The 24,671-nt window shown below is 28.5% G+C and overlaps 1 protein-coding gene and 1 pseudogene across 1 annotated transcript in view; one reads left to right on the top strand and one right to left on the bottom strand.

The window, feature by feature from the left end:
• LOC111623580 (probable ATP-dependent RNA helicase DDX27) overlaps window positions 1-24,671 on the top strand; it is a 50,186-nt gene that overhangs the window by 2,713 nt on the left and 22,802 nt on the right. The window contains exons 2-10 of the mRNA XM_023366207.1: window positions 5,151-5,256; window positions 10,116-10,289; window positions 10,389-10,539; window positions 10,613-10,712; window positions 11,266-11,407; window positions 15,071-15,306; window positions 19,433-19,515; window positions 21,910-22,004; window positions 22,111-22,314. Coding sequence (XP_023221975.1) covers window positions 5,151-5,256; window positions 10,116-10,289; window positions 10,389-10,539; window positions 10,613-10,712; window positions 11,266-11,407; window positions 15,071-15,306; window positions 19,433-19,515; window positions 21,910-22,004; window positions 22,111-22,314 — 1,291 coding nt within the window. The remainder of the gene's footprint in view (window positions 1-5,150; window positions 5,257-10,115; window positions 10,290-10,388; window positions 10,540-10,612; window positions 10,713-11,265; window positions 11,408-15,070; window positions 15,307-19,432; window positions 19,516-21,909; window positions 22,005-22,110; window positions 22,315-24,671) is intronic.
• LOC111623581 lies at window positions 11,864-12,872 on the bottom strand (annotated as a pseudogene).

The following is a 24,671-nucleotide window of genomic DNA, read 5'->3' as shown; positions in this document are numbered from 1 at the left end:
TCCTTTTCCACTTTAAAAACAAATAATTATTACTATAATATATGCAGGTTTCAAAAATGAGGATTTAGTTACTATATTAATACATGTTTTTTCCTTTAATTTAATTCTTTATTAAATTATTTAGAACTAGCAGACCCAGCCACGCATTGTTGTGGCTCAAAATGTATCTATTATAAATGTATAACACTTCCCCTGTGGGGGGAATTTTTCGAAAAATTCCTTCTTAGTGTACGTTCTCTTGATGTATCCTATTAAAATGCAATCAAAAATGCAAAAAACCGCATCTAAAATTTTCCTGTTCTACAAAAAACCGCATCTAAAATTTTCCGCATCTAATCCTGTTCCTCTCCCCTGCAGGGGAATATCGAAAAATCCCTTTTTAGTGTATATTCTGTTGATGTACCCTATTAAAATGAAAAAAAAAACACATCTAAAAATAGTTTAAATAGAAGCAGAGTTCTTCACGGTAAGCCTTAATCCTGTCCATCTCACCTCAGTGAGGGGAATTTCGACATGTATATTATACAGAGTGTATCAGAATGACGTTTTAAAAATTTGGGGGATTGTAGAGGATGAAATTTTGAATGTTTTGATATAAGGAACCGACAGCCGGAAATTTGAACTAAAGTGTCTATAGCAGTAGGAAGTGCTTGACCACTTCACTTTGGTGGCTACCCTTCCGTCCATTGACGTCATGTTATTGCTGCGGATGGAAGAATGTAAACACACAACTACAGTGGTCTAACTGAGCCTGTGTACAGGACATTGTGTACTTAGTGCTTGTCCTTCAGGTCACCCCTTGCATCCACTGACACTATGCTGTAAACTCACAGCTAGTCAATGTGAGTTGAAATTGGTGGTCATCACATTGAACATTTACTCTGAAGTAGCACAGCCACTGATTTGATGTACAGTTTGAGTGTACTCTACTGTTTTGTCAATAAAACTTGTCATAAATACTGTATTCTGCTGTTTCATTCAGCATACCAACCGCATAAAACATGCAAAGTGCTGTAGAAACTTTATATCACATTTCTGGCTATAGGTTCCTTATATCAAAATGTTCAAAATTTCATCCTCTACAATCCCCCAAATTTTTAAAACGTCATTCTGATACACCCTGTATAAAAACACGTGTGTATTCAAATGCAGCGTTGTGTCAAAATTTCAAAGGAATCAGTAGGAACAAACAAACATTACATTTTTATTTATATAGATAGATGATGTGCTTTAGTTCATTTTCACAGAAAAGCAAACTTAGGTCATCATACTTGCAGAGTTAGCGTCATCTGTTGGAGATAAAAGCCTTAATCCTAGATGATATCTTTTAATGTATATGAATGTTTAATGGAATAATGTACAGCCTATGTCCACCCTGAAGTTCCATTCTAAATATTGGTGAAATAATTTTGAAATTGGATGAGTAGTTTCGGAGATTACCTCCTACATCCAAACTTTACATCTTTATAATATTAGTATAGATTATAATACAGTGATACCCCGAACTTACGCGATAGGTGGGACCGAGCGATAACCGCGTAACTCAAATTCGCATAAGTCAGGGTATAATTTCACAATTTGTGTAAAATCCAAGTCGGATGTATGTAAGCTAATAAATGTTTTCGTTAATCTTATCTTGTCTTTTGATTCATTCATGGTTACAAGAAATCACCATATAGAGTCTCTCAAGTCTCTGTAGATATAACAAACACAGAAATAAATAACACAAAATAAATTGTAACTATGCGTCGATTCCATGCAACACATCCGAACATGTAAGCTGAACAATAGTGTGGGGGGGAGTGAGTAATCAAGAGCTGCGTGCTGCTCAAACAAAAGACTAATCCACAAGATTTGAAAATTGCATAACTCCGGGTTCACGTAAGTCGAGGTATTACTGTATATATAATTATTGTTAGATGATTTTAGTGTCATAGAAGTAAGTTGAATACAAAACGTTATATTTAAAATTTCTGACAGATTTAAACATTTTAAATCTGTCAGAAATTTCTGTAAGACTTGGTACTATTTTGTATTTATAAAAAGAAAATATAACTATTTAAGGAAACCAAAGTTTAAGGGAGAACTTTTTTCAGACCTTTAATCATACCAACTCTAGTCCATTGTAATGTCCAAAATGAACACAGGATAACAATGCATGTATCCTGCAATTCGCCATTATTTAAACTTTGGTGTCCTTAAATAGCTGTATTTCTTTATTTTCCTCATAATATTTTAAATCTGTTTTATTCAATAGAGTACTAATAAAATAAGATTTATTAAGATTTTAAATAAATTTAATGGAATAAAAACGTAATACTGACAAAAGGCACTTAATAGAGAATGTAGATAGAGGAAGCATCATGTTTTTCATTTAGACTAGTTTCAATATTTATAATGTAAAATGAACAGAACAGAATTAAGTAATTTTTTCTTAAAAACTATATTTAATTGTATTTTGAAATAGTTTTTGGTCGTTGTTTCTAAATGAAAAATTACAATAAAAAAGTTAGGGTTCTTTAATATGCTTCTTATCTAGTCTTGTATTCAATTTATGAGCTCTATGATGGCTTTCCTTTTCCGCTAGACTTATTACACCAGCATTTAGAAACAGGACAAGCTTTAGAAAATCACATTTTTATTTCCTAGAGTATGCATTTCAGACTTTGAGTCCCTTATCAACTCTTTATGATGTAACTGTTTAGGAAATAATGCATACAAGTTAACAAAATTTTTGCAGTGTTACAAAATTTGTAAAAATTTTTAACTTACATGGTTACGAGAAGCACAGAAATGGTGACGATTGATAAAATACGGATGACAATTATTAATTTACAGGCATTTGCTATAACAACAGTAGAATGTTAATGATTTACAAGAATAATATATATAACGTAGATGTAAAAGTTGTGAACTTACATTAGATATGACGTTATGATACATAAAGTAGTATTAGCAGTGAGAGGCAAACAATATACATAATAAAGTACACTGTTAAAAATGTGATTTTCTAAAGCTTGTCCTGTTTCTAAGATGATGGTGTAATAAGTCTAGCAGAAAAGAAAAGCCGTCATAGAACTCATGAATTGAAAAAGTTAGGGATTAAGATTACATGATTTTATTTCTTTGATACAATTTGAGTTTTATCATTTTTGGATAAATTTGAAAATAATTTCTTTGAGTAATTGGCATTGTCATAATGCAATATTTTACATATAAAAATGTTTCTAATCAATTGGCAAAAAATAAAAACATGTTTAACATGTATTACAAGATTAAACTCTTTTCATCTAGTCAGCAACTTTATTTCTCTGTAAAACAAATGTTTCCAGTCTTCTCCTAAGATCTTCCTCAGGTATTGTTCAAAAATGTAAAAGTCTAAAGAACACAATGTACAGTCGACCCTCTATAATGCAGTAGATATGTTCCACTTTATAAGAATTTTGCGTTGTAGGAATCCTTAAATACATGAACCAATCACAGCTCGACACATGTGCAGTTTATGGACTATGGCTGTTTGAAAGGTTTTCTTCCATAAATTTAATCGATTCTAGACTAATTTGACTCAACATTTCCAAAACACATATAATTTTTTGGGAATAATCTGTATAAACTATGCTATAAACAAAAAATTGTAGGATTACTTACTGAGTGTGCACCATTTGACGATGTCATTGCTTAAGCTTGTTTTCGTCGCGGTGCAGCGCACCAAATGGCAGGTGCGTTTTCTGATAAGTTATTTTTTTGTGAAAAATTTGTTGAACTTTGGAGACATCATTAATAGAAATAATTTTGATGGCTATTGAATAAGAAATGTTTTTTTCACAAGAAATGTATAAAATTACAGTACTGTATTAAACTTACAGTACCTAATTTATATACTGTACAGACGATAGTAAACTCAACTGTAGCGTGTAAGTAGTTCGGCTGCTCGTCCACTATTGGTCCAGATTCGACCAATCCTGTCGCAACACAAGTTGGCGATGATGTTTTACCGCATTTTACGAGTCTCTGTTAGCGTCTTTATATGAATACTGTCACAATTTTTCCGCTGCAATATACGAATTCGCATTATATGAACCTGCATTATAGGGGGTCTACTGTATTTCAAAATTTGAAACCTCCAATCAGATGTGCATAGATGGTTGACATAATTAAATTATAAATATTTATCAAGATGTGCTTGACAAGTGTGAGAGATGCATTTCTCTTCTTTATAATTAATACAGCCTCCAAGTTGTTCTGCTTTAAAGATCTCAAGGGCTTCCAATTCTTTGAGTTGTTCAGTAGAGATGGCACATCTTATTAAAGAGGCCTGATCTAATTTTGCTATGATGTTATTGTCCAACACATGCTTGGATAGGACTGTGGATTTCTTGTAAACTATGTCATATCTGTGTTCTACCATCCATTTTTTTCAGTGATCTTAATAATTATGTCAACCATCTATGTGCATTTGATTGGAAGTTTCGAATTTTGAAACACATTATGTTATTTAGACTTTTCCTATTTGGAATACCTGAAGAAGTTCTTAGGAAAAGATTGAAAAGTTTTGTTTTACAGAGAAATAAAGTTGTTGAACTAAATAAAAGGTACTGTGGTTATATATTTGTTTCATTGTCCAGTTTTGCAAAGTATTTACTCTTACTCTTTTCATCATCAAATAATGTAAAAAATAACACATTTGAACAAAATAATAGATTAACAGTTCAAATATACATTTTTGAATAAAATAGCAGATTAATGGTTCAAATTTATATTAAAATAATCAGACTTATGACAAAATTTTTCTTTAAAAGTTTTTTAAACACTTAAATCAATAGAGAAACTATGTAAGGTTTAAATAATGTAATGTAAATCAACTACTAGCTGTCTTGACCTCCTTACTGCAATTTGTCAATAAGATAGCCCAAATCATTAGTTTTGTCTCTCTTATCCAAACTCAAGTTGAAATTTGTGGCTATTACAAGTTCTTGTGATAACCACTGATTTCATATTACATTTATTTTTTACATTATTTAAACCTTAGATTATTGTCTTCATTTATTTATTTGTTTAAAATGTTTTTAAACAAAAACTTTATGTATTTTTATTATTTTAACTGTAACATATCATCTAATTGAAATGATTTATTTAAAATTTGCTTCTAGGCATTGACAAGTATGAAATTTATTCATCCAACACCTATTCAAGCTGCTACCATACCTGTTGCATTAATGGGAAGAGACATTTATGGATGTGCTGCTACAGGAACAGGTAAAATTCATTAATATATAATTAATTTATATAAATAGATTAATAAGAAAACTAATAGCAATAATTCTATAATATAAGTAATTGGCTTATTGTAATTACTTTCCTATACTGATAATATTAAATGATGTAATTAAGTAAGACTATATTTACAAAATACTCACTTCATGCATCACAAACAAAATATACCATCATATAAAACAATACAACATTTTCACAGAACAATAAAAAGGCTATCATAGGAACCATATGGGATATAAAGAACAGTTTCTCATGGATTCAATCATTCTGTCCACAAGTTTCCAGAGAAGATTCATTTTCCCATTCTGTGGTGCCACTGTTGCATTGCCATTAAGATACTGAAAGAACTACGGAACAGCAGAACTATAGAATTGAGAATATAATTGATTTTGAAATGACTAATAGAAATTCATTTATAAGCCCACTTTGTTAATAATTGTAGGAGTTTTTATATTTTAAATAATAAAGAGAGTATTTTCAATTGTTTTTACACAAGTTTAAATTTTATTTCTAATGTAAAGAAAAAAGCATGCTACATGCATTGTGGGGAAATATCTTTTAAAACTGATAAAGATTTAAATTAAAATTAAGAAAACTTAAATTCTATTTTTTAATTTTTTTTTTTATTTTTTGTTTCTAGAAAATAATTGACAAAATTGGCTTATTTAATTTTAATAAACATTGTTATTATGTATCAGGAAATATTTATATTGCTGTTTAATTCAAAAAGTAGTCAAAAATATTCACAGAATAAGTTTAATGCAAAATTTCCAGTTTTTCACAGTTTCTTCTATAAACTTGTATTTTCTAATTTATTTTCATCTATTAGTACTATAAAATCGTGAAATAATGACATGAGAGAATGCCACCTTTGGAATATCCAGCTATATTTGAATATCTTATTAAAAGTGAAGCCTGTGACTACCAAGACATGCTTAATTATAGGACTCTTGACTCTTATAATTATTTTTCAAGTGGTAAAGTAGGTGAAATTTTAATTAGTAAATTGTCATAAAACATTTGTATCCTTAAGACAAATGTAGAGCCATCACAAACCCTATCTGCAAGTAATCATTCTGTAGGGACTTGTGTATCTAATGAGAGCAAAGTTATTTATCTAGCTGGATATACTTGCATAGTTGTTAACCATTCTCTTCTTAAATTTTCATCATGTGAAAATGAATGTAACTGGAATGATTGAATACATGCATTAACTTTTACTGACCAAAAACAGTTTTCCCTGTATACCAGTACTACTATCTATTCTCCATGCTCTGTGTCGTCAAGGCTTCGTATGTAGTCATGCATTTCGGTGCTAATTGTCACTTGCATCTCAGCACCCAGGTGGAGTGAGCTCCTACACCTAAAACTGTATAACATCAAGTACCCCCCCAAACAGTTATGTGGACTACTCGAAGCTGGCATAGTCACACGGGCTAAATTGTTAAACATGATAGTTGTAGCGAAGTGCGGTGTAACTCACAATTGAGTGCGGCTGATTTTGGGGGGCTATATCTCGCAAAGGGTCACATTTACAGGTATGGTTCCTTTGACTTTTTTGCTCTTACGGACATACTCTACAGCTGTATTAAGGTCCCAATTAGTCCTGTCATTCACATTTGCAATTGTGAGAATAGATGGATAATCTTGATGCATGTTTCTGTGTACATCACATACAGCTTCAAACCACTTATAAAGAATTCTATGGCTGTTATGGAAACCAAATACTACATAATATCTACCTGAATTGGTATTATTAGGCATGTTGCCAATGAAAAACTAAAAATTGTAGACCTATGCTAACAATTGGCAGTATCTTAATAGCTGTCAAGACATACTGTATGCACTTGTATTGCAGAATTCAAAAATATGTTATAGTAGCTTGTGGATAACAAGAACACAAACAACAAAGAAATGTATACAGGGCATACTTAGATTACAGATAGACATTTGGTAGCAATTCACACTTTTAGTTGTTGCGTATACTACATCCATACAAAATAATCCAACAGTTGTTACATTTTTAGAAAACACAATGCAACACTGAAGAACAACACTACACCTTTGTAGAAAAGGGCTGGCAGAATTACAATTTAATAAAAAGTAAAATACATCTGGATACGAGTCCAATTTTGCTTGCCATGTCCAATCACCAGGAACAACTATTTCCATTGCAGAGACAACCTTTCTTTAGAGTCTATGCCTCTGCACAAATATGTAAAACAGTTTAAAATGTTCACAGGTGACAATCCATTCTCTTCTTAAATTTTCATCATGTGAAAATGATGAAAATTTTTTCCCAACACAATTAAAAGTATAATATTTCTTTGTAGAAAAGGGCTGGCAGAATTACAATTTAATAAAAAGTAAAAACACTCCACCTCCTACTTCATGCATCAAAATAAACAAAACACACATAAGGCAATGCATTTTCTAGAGAGATCCATTAAGTCTACTCCACTGTGATTACATCTGGCCTTAAACTCACTGTTCAATAAGTTAAACCACACTAAATACAGATATATCAAACACAACAAAACAACACAATATATATATTATTTTATCTTGTATGTTGACAGCATAAATTCTATGCAATCACACAAACACAGATAAATCATCTACTTGAAGTTGCCCATATTTAATCCATTGACATTTGTCTAAATCAGATGATGTAGACAAATGCAAAACACTTCACATTGTAAAATAATCCTGAAGAGAAATGACTTTATACTCAGAAATGGAGATATTATTGAATTCATGGATGAGGACAAAGTCTGCAATTATTTGGATTCCAACAGGACAAAGTTCACAGAACATGCACAAATAAAACAGAAACTAACAAAAGGATACAACAACAGATTAAACTTGATACTAGCAACACGGTTGAATGCAAAAATCATTTAAAACAATCAACACATATCATGAGATGAAAATTTGAGAGATCTATCTGACTTAGAGACAATTTTAATTTTACAGCAGAAGAATTTGAAGTTTTGCCAACATTTGCAGATAGAACCAATTTTCACATAAAAATTTGCATCTATGTTCATAAAATGACAAAATTTTGTGTTAATAGAAAGTTGATTGTGTAAACAACAGATTAAAGTAAAAAAGACAGAAAAGTGAAAAAATGTTAATAGGAAGATCATTGTTAACATTTTTTCACTTGTTTTACTTTAATCTTTGTTTACAGAAAGTAAAAAGCAAAGTGAAAAAATGTTGATAGAACTTTCTGGATTTACTTCATAATATGTCATCACAGTATTGACAGATTCATTTGAAATTATACAATAAACACACACAGAACTATAATAGATGACTACTTATTTAGCTTTTAACACAGACTGACTACTTACATCAAACATAACCAAATAGCAAATATAAGACACTGAAAGTTTGGACACAAACACAAACTAATACACATCCAGAAACCATACTAACATACTAACTTATAAATACACACCTCAGGTGGTTATAGAAAACAACACACAAAATGTACTATGATTGTGCATAATCACAGACAATACAATATATCACAACAGACCAGATTACATTTATTGACAAACAAAACAAAATCACATACATCATAGACATACCTGTTCCAAATATCCACTACTGTACATACAAAACATGTAAGTACCACAAAAATAGTGATAGTAATAAATGTTAAAATAAACTAAAAAAAATTAAATAAAAAAATTTAAACATGAATAATATCTTTGGTATACTTGATGTTTGAAGAGCTATCTGGGTATAAATAAGTTTGAGGTGCAATGCAGCCAGTGTCACTCTTGGCTGGAATGTTTGTCCTACCAGATATAGAATAAATAAATGTAAGATTTGTGGAGTCTGGGGAAAAAGAGGGAGTTTGCTTAGAGAAGAGAGAGGGAAGAAGACACAAGAATGGATACCATGTTTATTAAGATATACAGCTCATCAACTGTGTTCTCATTTATGTGTGACCTGTTATATTACTGTGTCTTTAATTATCAATTGTTCCTGGTCTCTTTGTTAAAATTAAATTGATTATTGCCATAGGATTTAGCTTATTCCTATAGCAAACCCACATAAATGATAAAGTAAATGCTGTTAATGACATCATTGTTGATTTCACTAAGAAAAATTAAGAGAAGCTATCAAACTAAAACCAGACTGTATTGAGGATATTATCACATCAATCGCTATCATTCCTATTTTAAATATCCTCTAATTGTACTTCTTTAATATTTATTTACGATTGTAAATTAAATATTTGCTCATAGACTCTATGCTAATGACTCAAGTGTAATAGTCAATCACTTAGCTTTTTATTTGCTATAAAAATCTGACTTATGCCAAAATTACATCAGTTTCTAAATAGTTTTCTGAGAGTCCTTATATAAAAAGGAGGAGATTACCAAAAATTTATTAGATTTCAAGATACAAATTTATGTGGTAATGTCTAATAACATCAGCTAGAACAGGAGCTAGAATATGGATTGACATACCAAAAATGAGAGAACTAAAGATATGGCATACATATGTCTTTGTTGATTTTGGGAAAAATGATGATGGCAGATAAATGTATGGGATATAAATAATTTTTTATGTTTTATACAGATACTCATAGTAAATTTAGACAAAAGAAAAGCTATCGAGTAAACTCATAATTGCAATTTAAAATTAAATTTAAAACACAAATAACTTGTGGATTATTTGTAAGAAATTACAGTAATTTATATTTGAAGTAATTTTTTTAATTAAATTAAAATATAATATATTTTTATTCTTAATTTTAAAATATTTTTGTATAAAAATTTGAATAAATCTTTGTTATGACTAATTATTTTATTGTTTTTAAGGGAAAACTGCTGCTTTTATGTTACCTGTTTTAGAACGTCTTCTTTATAAACCAATGGATAAACCAATTACTAGGGTATTAGTATTACTTCCAACTCGAGAATTGGCTGTTCAGGTTTATCAAGTTTCTAGAAGGCTGGCTCAGTTTACAAATGTAGAAATAGGACTTTCAACAGGTAGTATCAAATATAAAATAAAAACATTTATATATTAACATATTTTAAAATATTTCAATTCTTGGTTTTTTATATATATATTTTTTTTTATTATTATAGGTGGATTAGATTTGAAGGCTCAAGAATTAGCACTGCGAAAAATTCCAGATATAGTTATAGCTACCCCAGGACGTTTGATTGATCATCTTGAAAATACCCCATCATTCAATTTAAAAACTATTGAAATATTGATTTTAGATGAAGCTGACAGGTGATTAAATGTAACTTAAATTAATATCAGAAGTCTGGTAATTTTTGTATTAAAATTAAAATGAATTTTGAAGGATGCTTGATGAATATTTTGCTGAACAGATGAAGGAAATTATCCAGCAGTGTTGTACTACAAGGCAAACAATGCTTTTTTCTGCCACAATGACTGACGAGGTAAACATTTACAAATAATTCTATTTATAAGNTGCTTAAAAAATTAGATTTATATTTTGTTTTTTTTTTAATCAGAGTTATCATTTTATAATTTTTCAATATTTATTAATGTGAATTTATATAGATTACATTTATTGTGTGATCCTGAAAGTAAAAATAATGGAAAAAAATTATAAGAAATTTTTGAAGTTTTTGGCATTTTTTAAAAGATAATTAAATATTTCATATTTTCATTAATTTTTTTTCTAAATAAATATTTTTTGCATGTAATTAAAAGTTAATTTTGCAACAAAGAAAGATGAATGAAAATTCTAAATATAACAATAGCTTTCATATAGTTAGAATAGTCAAAATGACCTACTTTAACTCAGAACAGCAATTTTTGTTACTACAAGAATCATCTGCCATCTTCTGTACTGTGACAGTATTGTTAATCTTTTTTATAAGGATAAAAGTAAATTTTCATTGAAACATTGTAAGAATTTTGAATGTTGAATATTTGTATTTCTATTTTTGTTATCCAATAAAATTTCTCCTTTGTTTATTTAAACAGGTAAAAGATCTTGCTACTATATCATTGAAAAAACCTGTTAAAATTTTTATAAATAGCAATACTGAAGTAGCATTGAATTTAAGACAAGAATTTGTTCGTATTCGACCAACACGTGAAGGAGATAGAGAAGCAATTCTTTCTGGTAATTATCATTTTACAAAATAACTTTTTACTTATTATCATACTTTTACTTACTTACTATCATACCTTTTTCACTTACTATCAAAATCATAAAATTATTTATGATGTAGAGATATACACTGAGTGGCCAAAATAATAATGAGTTGGTCCACCTTTAGCTCTGATCACAGCCGATATTCTTCTTGGTATGGACTCAACAAGTTGCTGATAACGTTGCTGAGGAATGTTAGCCTATGCTAACATAATGGCAGCTCTAAGTTGGGTCAGATTGGATGGTGGCATTTCCAAGCTTTGAAGTGATCTTTTGACTTTGTCCCCAAATGCTCCATAAGATTGAGGTTAGGGGTCTGAGCTGGCCACGGAAGCAGGTTAAAGTATGATTGATGTTCCTCTAACTAATTTGAGACCAATTGAGCACGGTGACAAGGTGCATTATCCTGCTGAAAATGATCATCTCCATCAGGGAACATTATGGCCATAAATGAGTTTACATGATTGGCAATGATGTTGAGGTAAGCTGTTCTATTCAGAGATGTGTCCATAAATATCAAGGGACCTAGTGTACTCCAGGAAAACATTCCCCACACCATAATTCCACTGCCATCAGCCTAAAAAGTTGTCATTTGGCAGGAGGGGGCATGAATTTGTGCTGTTTGCCCCATATTCTAATCCTGTCATCTGCATGATGGAGCAGAAAACAAGATTCATTGGATCAGGCTATTTTTTTCCAGTCCTCAAGTGACCAATTTCATCATTCCTGGGCCCACAACATATGCCTTTTCCTATTTTTCTGTGATACCAAAGGCACTGTTGATGGTCTTCTGCTGCTAAAGCCCATCCTTTGCAAAGTGTGTTTTGTTGTGCATTGAAATATGCTTTGTGATACACCTGCATTGAATTCAGCTGTAATTTGTTGTGTTGTTGCTCTTCTGTTGCTGCAGACTATGCGTGTTAATTGCCTTTTACCTCTCTCGTTCACCAGCCTTTTTCGACCTGAATTGTCCTTATCGCTTGAAGTTTTTTTTCTCAACTGCCATTCTCTAAACACCTGAGATACTGTTGAAAAAATCCTAAAAGAGTTGTTGTTTCAGAGATGCTAACACCAGCTCTTCTTGCACCAATGATCATCTCTCGTTCAAAGTCACTTAAATCTTTCGTCTTACCCATTTTGACATTAACTTCCATGATAACTACGTTGTCCAAAGCTGAGCATACATTATATAAGCAACTCTACATTGTTACGTCACTCTACATCACTGTCGGACTGATTTACTTTCAAATAAGGAGTGTCTCTAATTTTTTGGCCACTCAGTGTATAATAATATATAGTGATGCTGACAATGCTTAAGTTTTTTATAATACAAATATATTTTTACAGTTCAACAGTGAATAGAGAAAATTCATTTTATTATCAGAATAAAGTAGCAACTGCAATTATCTATATATATAAAATTGCTTGTCCTGACTGACTCACTGATTCATCATTGCCCAGAGCAAACCGCTGGACCTAAAGAGCAAAAATTTGGTACACAGTTAGGGTTCGTCATGAAAACGCACACTAAGAAGGGATTTTTCGAAATTCCCAAGTGGGGGGGAGAGGGAGAGCATTAAGGCTTAACCGGAAAAATGGCTTCTGCTGTACTATTTTAGATGTGATTTTTTGTTTTTATGTGCATTTTAGTAGGGTAAGTCATGGCAATGCACACTAAAAAGGGATTTTTAGAAATTCTCCCGCTGGGGTGAGGGAGAGCATTAAGGCTTAACCGGAAGAACGGCTTCTACTCTACTATTTTAGATGCAATTTTTTGTTTTCAACTACATTTAGTCTTCATTGAGTACTTAGGTGTATTAAATTGATAACATTTCAGACATTGTTATAAATATTTTTATATATTTCAATTTTAAAAATGTTCGAACCGTTTTAAATTCAATTTTGTTATTGCATATTGGTTCGATTATAGAACGATTGTAAATGCTCCAGAAAATTGATCAAATTGAAAATGGTTCGTTTGATTCTCGGCAAATCTCTTCAGCGGTAGGTGTTATATAGACCTAACAATTACTATGGTTATTGAAATATTGAATGTAAATGGGGTTTGCTTGCAAAATGTCTGCGGACGAAGTCGCGGGTAACAGCTAGTTCATTTTATATGTTCAATTAAATAGCTATTCATGAAAAAGAATAAATTCTAATTAATAAACAAAATTGGTTTTATACATAATGATCAGCATGAACATTACACAATATCAGAGAATGCAGAATTTGAGCAGTGTTATTTTAAAACCAGACATTTTTTTTATTTTCATATTGTCAACAATTTTAAATTTTCTCAACAAAATCTGCATTTAATTATTCTCTTACTATAAAAATTAACATATTTCCTTAGATATGTAGATTAATTCAAGTATTTAAAGTAATTGTATATGTAAATTAATTATGTTTTTAGAAGTTCTATTGAGCAAGTTTTATTGCTTTCTATGTGCAGTAAACTAGAACTTTTCTATAATAAGTTTCAAACACCTTTCTCTCTTTTGTAGCAATTTCTTTAATTAAATCAAAGAACTAACGTTTTTGGCTATTTTAAATTGTCTTCTTCAGGTTAAGCATAATTGGAACATCAGTTAGAATGTAAATTTTCTGATGTTCCAATTATGCTTAATCTGAAGAAAGCCATTTAAAATAGCCGAAAACATTAGTTCTTTGATTTAATTAAAGAAATTGCTAGAAAAGAGAGAAAGATGTTTGAAACTTATTTTATTGCTTTCAATGAATTTTTTCTTGTGAGAAATCACTGGTATCTGAATTTTTATCATACCACTGTTAATGGCATATTTTGCAGATTATAAAATTTGATTAAAAGATTGAGGTTAGGGGTCTGAGCTGGCCACGGAAGCAGGTTAAAGTATGATTGATGTTCCTCTAACTAATTTGAGACCAATTGAGCACGGTGACAAGGTGCATTATCCTGCTGAAAATGATCATCTCCATCAGGGAACATTANTATTATTATTTATATATCAAAATTGTTTATTTTAGAAAAGTGCAGTTAATAACAATTTTTTTATGTAAAAGAATGTACACTGCTGGCCAAGTAAAATGCAACACCTGCAATATCTAGAGTCCTACATAGTGTTGCATTTTATTTGACCAGCAGTATACTTTAGATAAACTGATTTTGCTTCTTTTACTATTTTGAAAAATAAAAAAAAATTGTTTTGAACATTTTAATAAATTTTATTTAATAATGAAATAAACATTAGTAATTAATAAAAATAATTTTTGAAAATATATCAGTATTGAAAAAGTTTGTCTTTGTTTACAAGGAATTCTTGACACTAGAATATTTTGATTTTGAAGCATCTAAATAGTATAGCTTGTTTGCAGAAATTATAAACTTTTTACTTTTATTTCAAATTTATTCAGATATATTTATTTCTAGCTGTAATGTAGAGAAATGAATGAATCTTGAACTAAAAGTAAAAAAACTTTTTATTGTAAGTTTCTTTTTAAAACAAAAATTAATTTTTTGTTGTTTACTAATTATTAAATTATTTTCTATCTATTATTTACATTTTTAAATTACATAAATGCTTTTTCATATTTTTGAAATAATTTAAGATATTTAATTTTATATTATTAATATGACATTTTAAAAAATTTCAGCATTGATTTGTCGTACATTTCATCATCGCACTATGGTTTTTGTTCAAACAAAAAAACAAGTGCATAGACTCTATCTTTTATTGAGGTTATTAGGAGTGAAAACAGTTGAATTACATGGTAATATGAATCAATGTCATCGTCTAGAATCATTACAGCGTTTCAAAGAAGAAATTGCTGATGTTCTTGTTGCTACTGATGTTGCTGCAAGAGGATTAGATATAGAAGGAGTTAAAACTGTATGTAATTTTTTTATTTTTATCTTTGATGAGAATTTTTGTGTATATTTTAAATTTTTAAGCTTTTTAAAGTTAATTAAAATGATCTTAAAACGAATTAGAGTTTTCCAACTGCTTTACACTCAGTATCTTAATTAACTTCTATACACTTTTTATCATAGGATGTTACAGAAGCCAGAATATTACAGTAGAACCTCGAAAACTCGGCTCTCGATAACCCAGCACTCCGGATAACTCGGCCACACCCTGGCAGAGCAAAAAAATCCTTAGTTAATTAATTTTCATTATAGACAGCTTCATAAAAGTATAAAAGCTCTCATAAAGTATTTTTCTGAGGTCTGTCTTATCAGGTAAATTACTGTACACAGTATATTCACATATTTTCATTTTCATGTAGTAAAGGCTCTATGCCTTCATAAAGAACGTACTTTTCCTTTGTTTAAGGGTATTTGGGCAGTTTATTCTCTGTTATATTCTCAAGTAAACAATACATACAAGTACAGTACAGTATTTTCTGAGGAAACACTCGTACTTATTTTTTCTTAACTCCATTCCCGATAACCCGGCATTTTCACAAACTCGGCCACCCTTCGGTCCACATTAGGCCAAGTTTTCGAGGTTCTACTGTACATCCATTGTTGCTACTTATTTCTGTCAGACAACATCACTTTTTAAAAAAATTTTACAACTGTCATTCCTTGATTCTAAGATACACTTGTTTGCTCATCTTTATTTGTTTAAAATAGAGATACCTCTTACAGTCAATGGCTTCTTTCATTTATAGTGTAAAATAACAATTAATAGTCTTAGCCCACCTGTGGCCAAGTGGTTCTGTTCCCTGAACACTGGGAGTTCGGTCATGGGATGGGCTGTCCATGTGGCATTTTCAGGGTTTTTCCACATCTGTAATGTCTGTAATGCCTGAATATAATGGCCAGTTACCCTTAAAAGACCTTTCGGAAGGCATCCCCCTAGGCAGATTGCCCAAGTGTTGCATTGCCATAACTTAACAAACAAACAACAATTAATAATCATCAAAAATAGACCACACAGTGCATTATGCATCCGTAATAGATGTTTTGGCTATTACGGATTCTGTTCAATAATTACGGCTATACTGTTTGCTATTACGGCTATACTGTTCAATAATTACATAAGCTCAAATGAAGTTTGCTGGAAATGAGCATTTGATTTAAATATTTTAACATTTAAAATGTGTTCAAGACAATGTTATGATGTATAATAACTTTTCTTTTAATGCTGTAAGCAAAAGACTATAGAAATAGAAGTGCCAAACAATATCTAGTACTTGTATTTTTTTTTTTAACTAATTGCTATTTAACAAAATTGATTATTTTAAAATTTTGTCTCTCTTAAAATTTATTTCAAAGTCATAGTTTGTTTTAGAATCAAAGAAATATGATATAATAAAAAAATATAATATAAAATTATGATGATGAAAGAACTAACTTTTTTGAATGTGAAATAATCATAAAATTCCAATTTCTTTTAGGACAATTTTTTGAAAAACTTTATCAAGTTTAAACTAAAGTTTTTATTATTTTGTATTACACTCTGGCATAATATATTTGATCTATTTATAATTCAGTACCAATTCCTTAACATAATGTGAAAAAAAGTGAATTTTTCAACATAACAGCAGCTAAATTCTAAATTAAAATTAATTCTCTGATTTGCAGTCTTGGATTATGGTCAACTTCTCACTGACAACAATTACAGTCCATCAACTTTTTATTTGTTAAGATAGTATTTCCATTGTCTGGGAAGTATCTGAGATAATACATTACTGCTGTTTCTCTCAAATTCTTTAGAACTCTCTCCCAGGAGAACATTAATATTTTAAAAATATGCACTATTGTTAGGTAAAAATTCACATGCTGAAAAATCTAAAAATAGATACTGAAAATAAACTTAATTCAATGTATTTCCATTTTTTATAAATAAAAGTCATCACAGCAAAACATTTTAGCACCAAACACTAATAAGGAAAGAGTGGAAAAACTTTGTATAAGCTAGACAAAAAAAGAAGCAATAAGTGCCATTTGACAAAATTCTCAAAACTAGTCAAAATTCAATACTTAAATACTGATATGAGGAACATCAAAAATTAATTTCAGACAAAAGACAAGAAAGAGCAATTATTCTTATAGACAATGTAAGTCATTTTTAAATAAAAATTGAAAGTTTCATGTTAGTTTAACCTGGTGTACCACTTCCTATTAGGAATTGAAATACATTCTGTATTTCAATACCTACAAAATTGAAATACATTCTGTATTTCAATTTTGTAGGTATTGGTTTTTACATAGATTTCTTCCTCTATTCACCAGGAACACATTTTGATATTTTCAACATATCTTTGAAACATATAACACTTATATTGGAGGAGAATCAGTTCTAAATATGACCTGTAACAAACATTTTTTTTTTCTGCATTAATAAAACCTAATCCTGTACAAAACAGAAATTTGTGAAAGTGGAAATTTTATCCAGTGTTGTTGAATTCTGTTTTAGACAGGTTTCTGTTATTGTATTATTTAAAAATTGAAAATAATTAATTGAATGTTAATATTTTATTTTTACTGAACATTTTTTATTGAAACAGATCAATATTAAAAGAAAAAGAAACAATTTAATATAATACAGATTAATCAAATTTAATATATTCATTCAAAATAAGCATTTTTTAAACTTTTATTATAATTTGAATAATAAAAATTTAGTATAACTGAAATCTTATTGTTTGTAACTTCATTTAAATGCTACATTGTAATGTTATCTTGAAGACATTTTAAACATTAATAAAGGTGTTTAAATTAAACACTTGTTCTCAGGAAAGCTCATTTGAATTGATGTGAGCATTGAATATTATATTTCTTGGATATATTGCAAAATATAAGAATATCTATTATTAGTTTAAAATGAATCATATGGTGTACTCTCAATGAGTGCTGATTGAGGTAGATCATATGGACCATACAGAAATTTTGAGTATAAATGTAAGATGCATCTCTATTTCAGACAAAAAAAGAAAATGGGTAAAAAAGTGCATATTAGAATTGAGGAAATACAGTAATTAAACCTTTATATTGAGTTATTGAAAATTACATTGGATTTAATTTTATTATTTATCTAAGAAAGAACCATAATTTGAGAATCATATTTATCAAAATATTTTAATTTTGAAAAAAACAAAAAATAAAATATTCTATTTTGAATGTTCAAAAATTGTAAATTTAATTGTTCTATGTTTGATTACTATTCTTCATTATTTTTCTTATTCTGGAAATGTTACAATTAAACAATAATAATAAATTTTGTCATCATGTTATTGTTCAGTAATTTTGTCAAGAAGTTTGTGATAATGTCTAATGCATATTGTGTGCATGATACTTATTTGTTTTACATTTTTATTTGTTTACTTTATATTAAGCTACAAAAAAAACTACTGAATAGTCCATATTAAGCATAAAATAAGTAATTTAATTAACATTAAAAAAATTTGAATATTAAAACATAAAATTGTATAATGAATTGTGGAACTAAAATTAAAAGTTTACTTATTGATGGAAAAATAAAATAGAATAACAAAATAGGCCTTACTCCAGCAGATATTCTTCATAGATTACTCATGGAATCCAAAAGACTGCAATCCTTCCTGCAGCTATACCTCTGCTGGAACTACCACCATACAAATCAAAATCACATTTGCATAATAGTAAAAAATTAAACATTGTAATTAGAAATTTTAGGAACTTTTTTGGTCATTAAATGGACTTTTAATTTTAGTACTGCAGCTTATACAATATTCAAATATAATGAACTTATAATTTTATTCATTTTCATTTTGTAAAACATTTACTTAAACTTTTATGGTAGTAAATTAACAATCAAAAACTTTAGTGTTTTAAGATTTATTAATAAACTTAATAAACTGCTTTTAGCTGTAAATAATCTATTAAAATTGACATGTATCATTACAAATCTATAAATATTTAAAAATTTTAGTGAATTTATTAATTTTAAAAGTATTGAATGAAATTTAAATTTAATAAATCTTTTGTTTTAAATCAGTTTAATAGTTTAATTTAATTTTTTCATTTAGGTAATTAATTTTTCATTACCTGGAACATTACAGCATTATATTCATAGAGTTGGAAGAACAGCTAGAGCAGGAAAAGGTGGAAGGTAGAGTATAGAATTATTATCTGAGAGACTGAAATTGATAAAAGATTTTTTATAAATAAAATATTTTAATCCTACTTTTGTATATATGCATCAAAATAATTATCTTGCATATTTATCATTTTTTTTATTGTGATTACTATTATGCTTGTCAGTTATGGTAAAATAACTGCCTTTTAAAAAATTAATTAATCACTATTTGTAAATCATTTATCAAATAGAAAATTACTTTTTAAATAATTTTTTACTGGATAATTAATTGTAAAGATTTAGTTGAAGAGTATACAGGAATATTCTTTTAAATATTTTCAATGATAATTTCAATTAATAAATATAAATTTTGTGTATTTAGGATGAGAAAAAAGTCACTTGACAGTCAGATGTATTTATTAATGAAAGATGAAATAAAATAAAAATCTGAAATTATTTTAATAAGAAATAAATAAATTAGAAGAATTAAACTATTAGCAAAATAAATTAAAAAATCAATTAATATGTAAATAGACTAATGTAATTTCAACTGGATATGACTAGTTTTAATAAAACAACCATAAATCTCCAATAAATATGTTATAATTACAAATGATGGCCTTTCAAAATGGTTGAAAACATTACAATTAAAATGTATTTGCTGGATATTTATAGTGTTTTATTATTGCATAGACAGACATTTTATCCCAACCTTTTTTTAAATGGGTCACTGTTAAATGATTTTTGTCTCACTTGTATAATATAAAAACAGTTTATGTAAATTAAAATGATAAATGCATTTTATTTATTATGTAGATTAAAAATATTTTTATGGTTGTCATATTAATTACATATAAACAGGAGTTGCTCTGGAAAATTTAAAAATTTACTATTTTGCCAGTTTTAAATTTTTTTTGCCATTTCAAATTATTTATCATCACTAGTTTTACTTAATAATTAATGCAGGTGCTGGTAACATTATAAATTTGGAATCTGAAAAGCAAAAGCTGTTAAGCTTTCCCTTAGAAATAGGAATCATTTTTGAATAATTTTTTAATAAATAATTTTGAATAACACATTTGATCACAATGCTTAAGCAGTAGGCCTATTTCATAGGTTATGTCATGTCAAAATTTTTATGTTTTGGTCTACTGAAAAAGGATCAATGTGAAAAAGTTGTTACTGCCAAAAATTTCCAAATTTTCTATCAGTCGATAGAAAATTTGTTTAAAAAATCTCCAATCTGGAAATGCTGGGCAGCATTGCACGAAAACTGCTTTCCTGTCAAAATTTTCAATGTGATGTTGTACATTGCTGTGTTTGGTGCATGGGACTCCCATTGCACAGAAGCTTGGCATTTTGCTGCTTTCCTGAAGCATGCTTTGTGATTCAATTTTTTTCTGAATGTCAAAATAAGTGTACTAGGAATTTTATTGCCACTTTAATAAAAATATTGCCAAGTGGCAATTTTGGTGCTAATGCAGCATGGCCCCTGTACAAAGTTTTAGAAAATAAATTATAAAAACTTTTATATTTTTCTTTTGATTCTTAATGCTATTGGTTAATGTAGAAATAAACAGACTGCATATAATTAAAGTTATAAGAACTAGATCAAAACCCAATTCAAATTCAGATCTCAATTAGGCAAATAGTTTCTACTTTAAATATACTTTAAAATAAAATTTACAAATACTCTCAAATAGAGACAAAATTGTATTGATTATAAAACAGAGAATATTCAGTTAATATATAAATTGGATGTCACTATTCAATCAATAAAAATAAATGAGTTTTGTTTGTGAAATTAGCAAACAAAACTCATTTATTTTATTGAATACAGGCATCCAATTATATATTAATTGAGTATTTTTATTTTTGAATAAATTAATTTATGTAATTGTTACATAATTTTGAGATAGTAGTGTAAGAATTTTTTCAAATGACTCCAGGTGCAATATAATCAAATAGAACAGCAATTCCCAACCAAGGGTATGCGGAAAAATTTAATAACAGATTCACAGTAAGAAATATTCAGATTCTGTGTTGAGGTCTTTGGCAACATCATGACATTCGATGCTTAGTTTTAAATAAAAATATATATAATTGTACAGCACTGTTTAATTGACCAAGGTGTCACTGTTTGATTAACATGTGAAATAAAACTTAGAAAAATGGACTACCAAGGGATACTCAGGTCAAAAAAGGTTGGGAACTGCTGAAATAGAATGATCTAATTTTTTCTGATTTGGTAAGTTGTTTATTTAATTGAATATTATTTGAATTTTTAAAAATCTAAATTGGTAATTATTTATCAATCATTTTTTTCCCCATTTTAAAATTTATTTTAAGTGAAAGTGTCATTAACTTATTTATCCAATGACATTTTTAATATAAGAATTATTCATTTATGTTAATATATTTTTTAAGATCTGTATCTCTTGTTGGAGAAGGAGAACGAAAATTATTAAAAGAGATCATTAAAAAAACTAATAAGCCAGTGAAACAAAGAATTGTTCCTCAAGGTTATAAAAATATTTATTATTGATTCATAAATTTTACAATAAGTAAAGTATTGTTAAATTAAAATATTTAATATTTTTTGTTAATTACATGTTTATAAATTTACAGAAATTATTTGTAAATACAAAGAACAATTAAATAATTTAGAAGAAGGAATTGAAAATCTTATTCGTCAAGAAAAAGAGGAAAAAGCACTGAAAAATACTGAAAGAAAAGTTCAAAAAGTTGAAAACTTAATTAAAGATCAGCCAGAAGATAATGGGACAAAGAGGAAATGGTTTCAGACGGCTCAAGAAAGAAAAAATGAACAGGGTAAATAATAATAAAATAATAAGTTTAGAAAAATAATTATTATTATTTTCTTTCTGACTTCTTAAAGAGAATTTTTTTTACATAAAATGAAAATTAAATATTAAGAATTACAACTTTAGTAATAAATAATTGCAATTAATCCACAAATTTTTGGTAGTTATTACTAATGAGGTGAGACAAAAAAAAATCTAGACTGTTTTTATTTAAAGCATAATATTTTATCAAAAAATTGAAGTAACTATTAAATATTATTTTGTTTTAAAAGAACTTTTATTTACAATAGTCTAGAATTAATGAACACAATCATATGGCTCATGGTTGACAATGTGTTGTAAGTTTCTTTTCATAGACTTGTAACTCCTTTGGATGGCCTTTGTGTCAATTTTTTTAAAGTGAAAGTCTGATTCTTCAGATTGCTTGTGTGGTATTTTTTGCTGGCCAACTTTTCTTGTATAATATTTATGCTATATATTCAAAGAAAAACTTGATTGGACTACATTGTGGCAGGTTTGACAGATTATGTTGTTTGGGTACAAAAGGAATTTTTTTGGCCTTGAGGAACTCCATGGTCAAATTTGCATAGTGTGATGAGTCTTTGTCAGACCGAAAGATGAAATTGTCATTTTGATGATGCTTGTTAAGAAAAGGGATTAGAATTTTCTTTAGACGTTCATTTTGGTATGTGTCAGCATCAATTATGAGGGATTCCTTCTTAAAATTTGACTTTGAAACATTTCCTGGTGAAATGACTTTTGCTTGAAATTTCTTCTTAAATTTGTACTTCACTTTGGGAGGTGGTCGATTTTCATTGCTCATGTAGTAAATTTCATTTCCTGGTATTTACATTCTGGAGAGAGAAAAGTACTTTTTATCATTCAAAACGAACATTTTGTTTCTAAAGTTTCTTATGAGCCATCTGCATTGTTTGGATTTTGGCAGTGTACTCTGGGGCCTTCTTGTTTTCTTTTTTTTATGCCCATTTTCTGAAGTGGTTTTTCCTATGTATGTTCGACAACAATTGAACTTTGTACCTGCCTCCTCCCGGCTAACTGCGTCTTTGTTGTCAAACATTTTTTGCAATGCCCTCTTGTTTTTAGCATTTATAACAACTAGCTTTTTTCCACTTTCTGGCCTTCTTTTCCATGTTCCAAATATTTCATGCTTTTCAAAATATTATATACAGTTGATTTGCTATGGCCTTCATCTAAAAAATGCTCCACAACCAATTTGTTTCAGTGGTTCACTTTATTTTTGTTCATTTGTGCAATGCAATCTCTTAATATGTCATCTTTTGAAATAATTTTTCTGAATTGAATCACGAATATTTGAAAAACTCATTCTGTAACTGAGTGTGTGTAATAACATAATTTTTGGCATGACAATTTTGAAATTTATCTTTTTGAGTTCAAAAGTTATGATGCTTTAAATTCAGTCCAGATTTTTTGTCTCACTCTATTATTACTAAAAGTTTAATTTTTCAAACATTTTAATAATGTAGCTCTCATAGTTATCTTTTAACTTTTGTTATTATTATAAAATTATATAATATTTAATGTATTAAAATAATAGTAACAGCTTTCTTTTAAAATTATAAATTAATATCATAACTAATTAATATGATAAATCCAAATATTTTATTTTTATCTGTTACCACTAAATTTAATCAAGTTTTTAATTTTAGATATAGATTATCATCATCTGAAGAAAACAGAATCTAATATTTTAAAATATGTGATTTAAAGTCTTTATTTTAATCATAGACTATAAGTTATGTTCACTGGAATTAATTCTGATGATTGCTAAATTCATCATTTGAAATAGTATTGTAATTTGAAATTTGTACAGTTACATTTAGAAATGTGAAAAACCACCTATTTTATGGAACAGTAATATCTTACAATGCTTTTAAAGAAAGTTATGTAGGTTTAATATTGTGTTTCCAGAATTTAGAGAATTACTGTAATTTTAAATCTAACAAGGAGAGCCTACGGCTTTGGGGTAACGGATTTTGATGATCTTTGGTTTAGAGGTAGTACACCATGTGAGTGTACTACCTGTAAAATACTAAAGTGCAATACTCAAATATAATCAAGAAAATCGAGCTTAAAGTTTTTTAGCACTTTATATATAAATTATACGTACTTCTATTTGAGCGTCCTGTGACAGAGTGGTAACGAGTCCGATTCGTAAGCTTGAGTTCTCGGGTTCGATTCTCGCGTATAATTTTTTTTTAAATTCATAAATACTTATAATGTATTTATTTATTTACTCATTCATTTATTTCTTATTATTTATTTATTTTAATTTAATTTCTACTATTCCAAGTCTAATATTTTTATACTTTTGTTGACAATAAC

This window comes from Centruroides sculpturatus, unplaced genomic scaffold, assembly GCF_000671375.1.
Source record: "Centruroides sculpturatus isolate CEXI.00-Female unplaced genomic scaffold, Cexi_2.0 scaffold16, whole genome shotgun sequence".
NCBI classification, from domain to species: Eukaryota; Metazoa; Arthropoda; class Arachnida; order Scorpiones; family Buthidae; genus Centruroides; species Centruroides sculpturatus.
The sequence above is the reverse complement of the archived record's forward strand: the minus strand, read 5'-3'. Positions and strand labels throughout refer to the sequence as shown.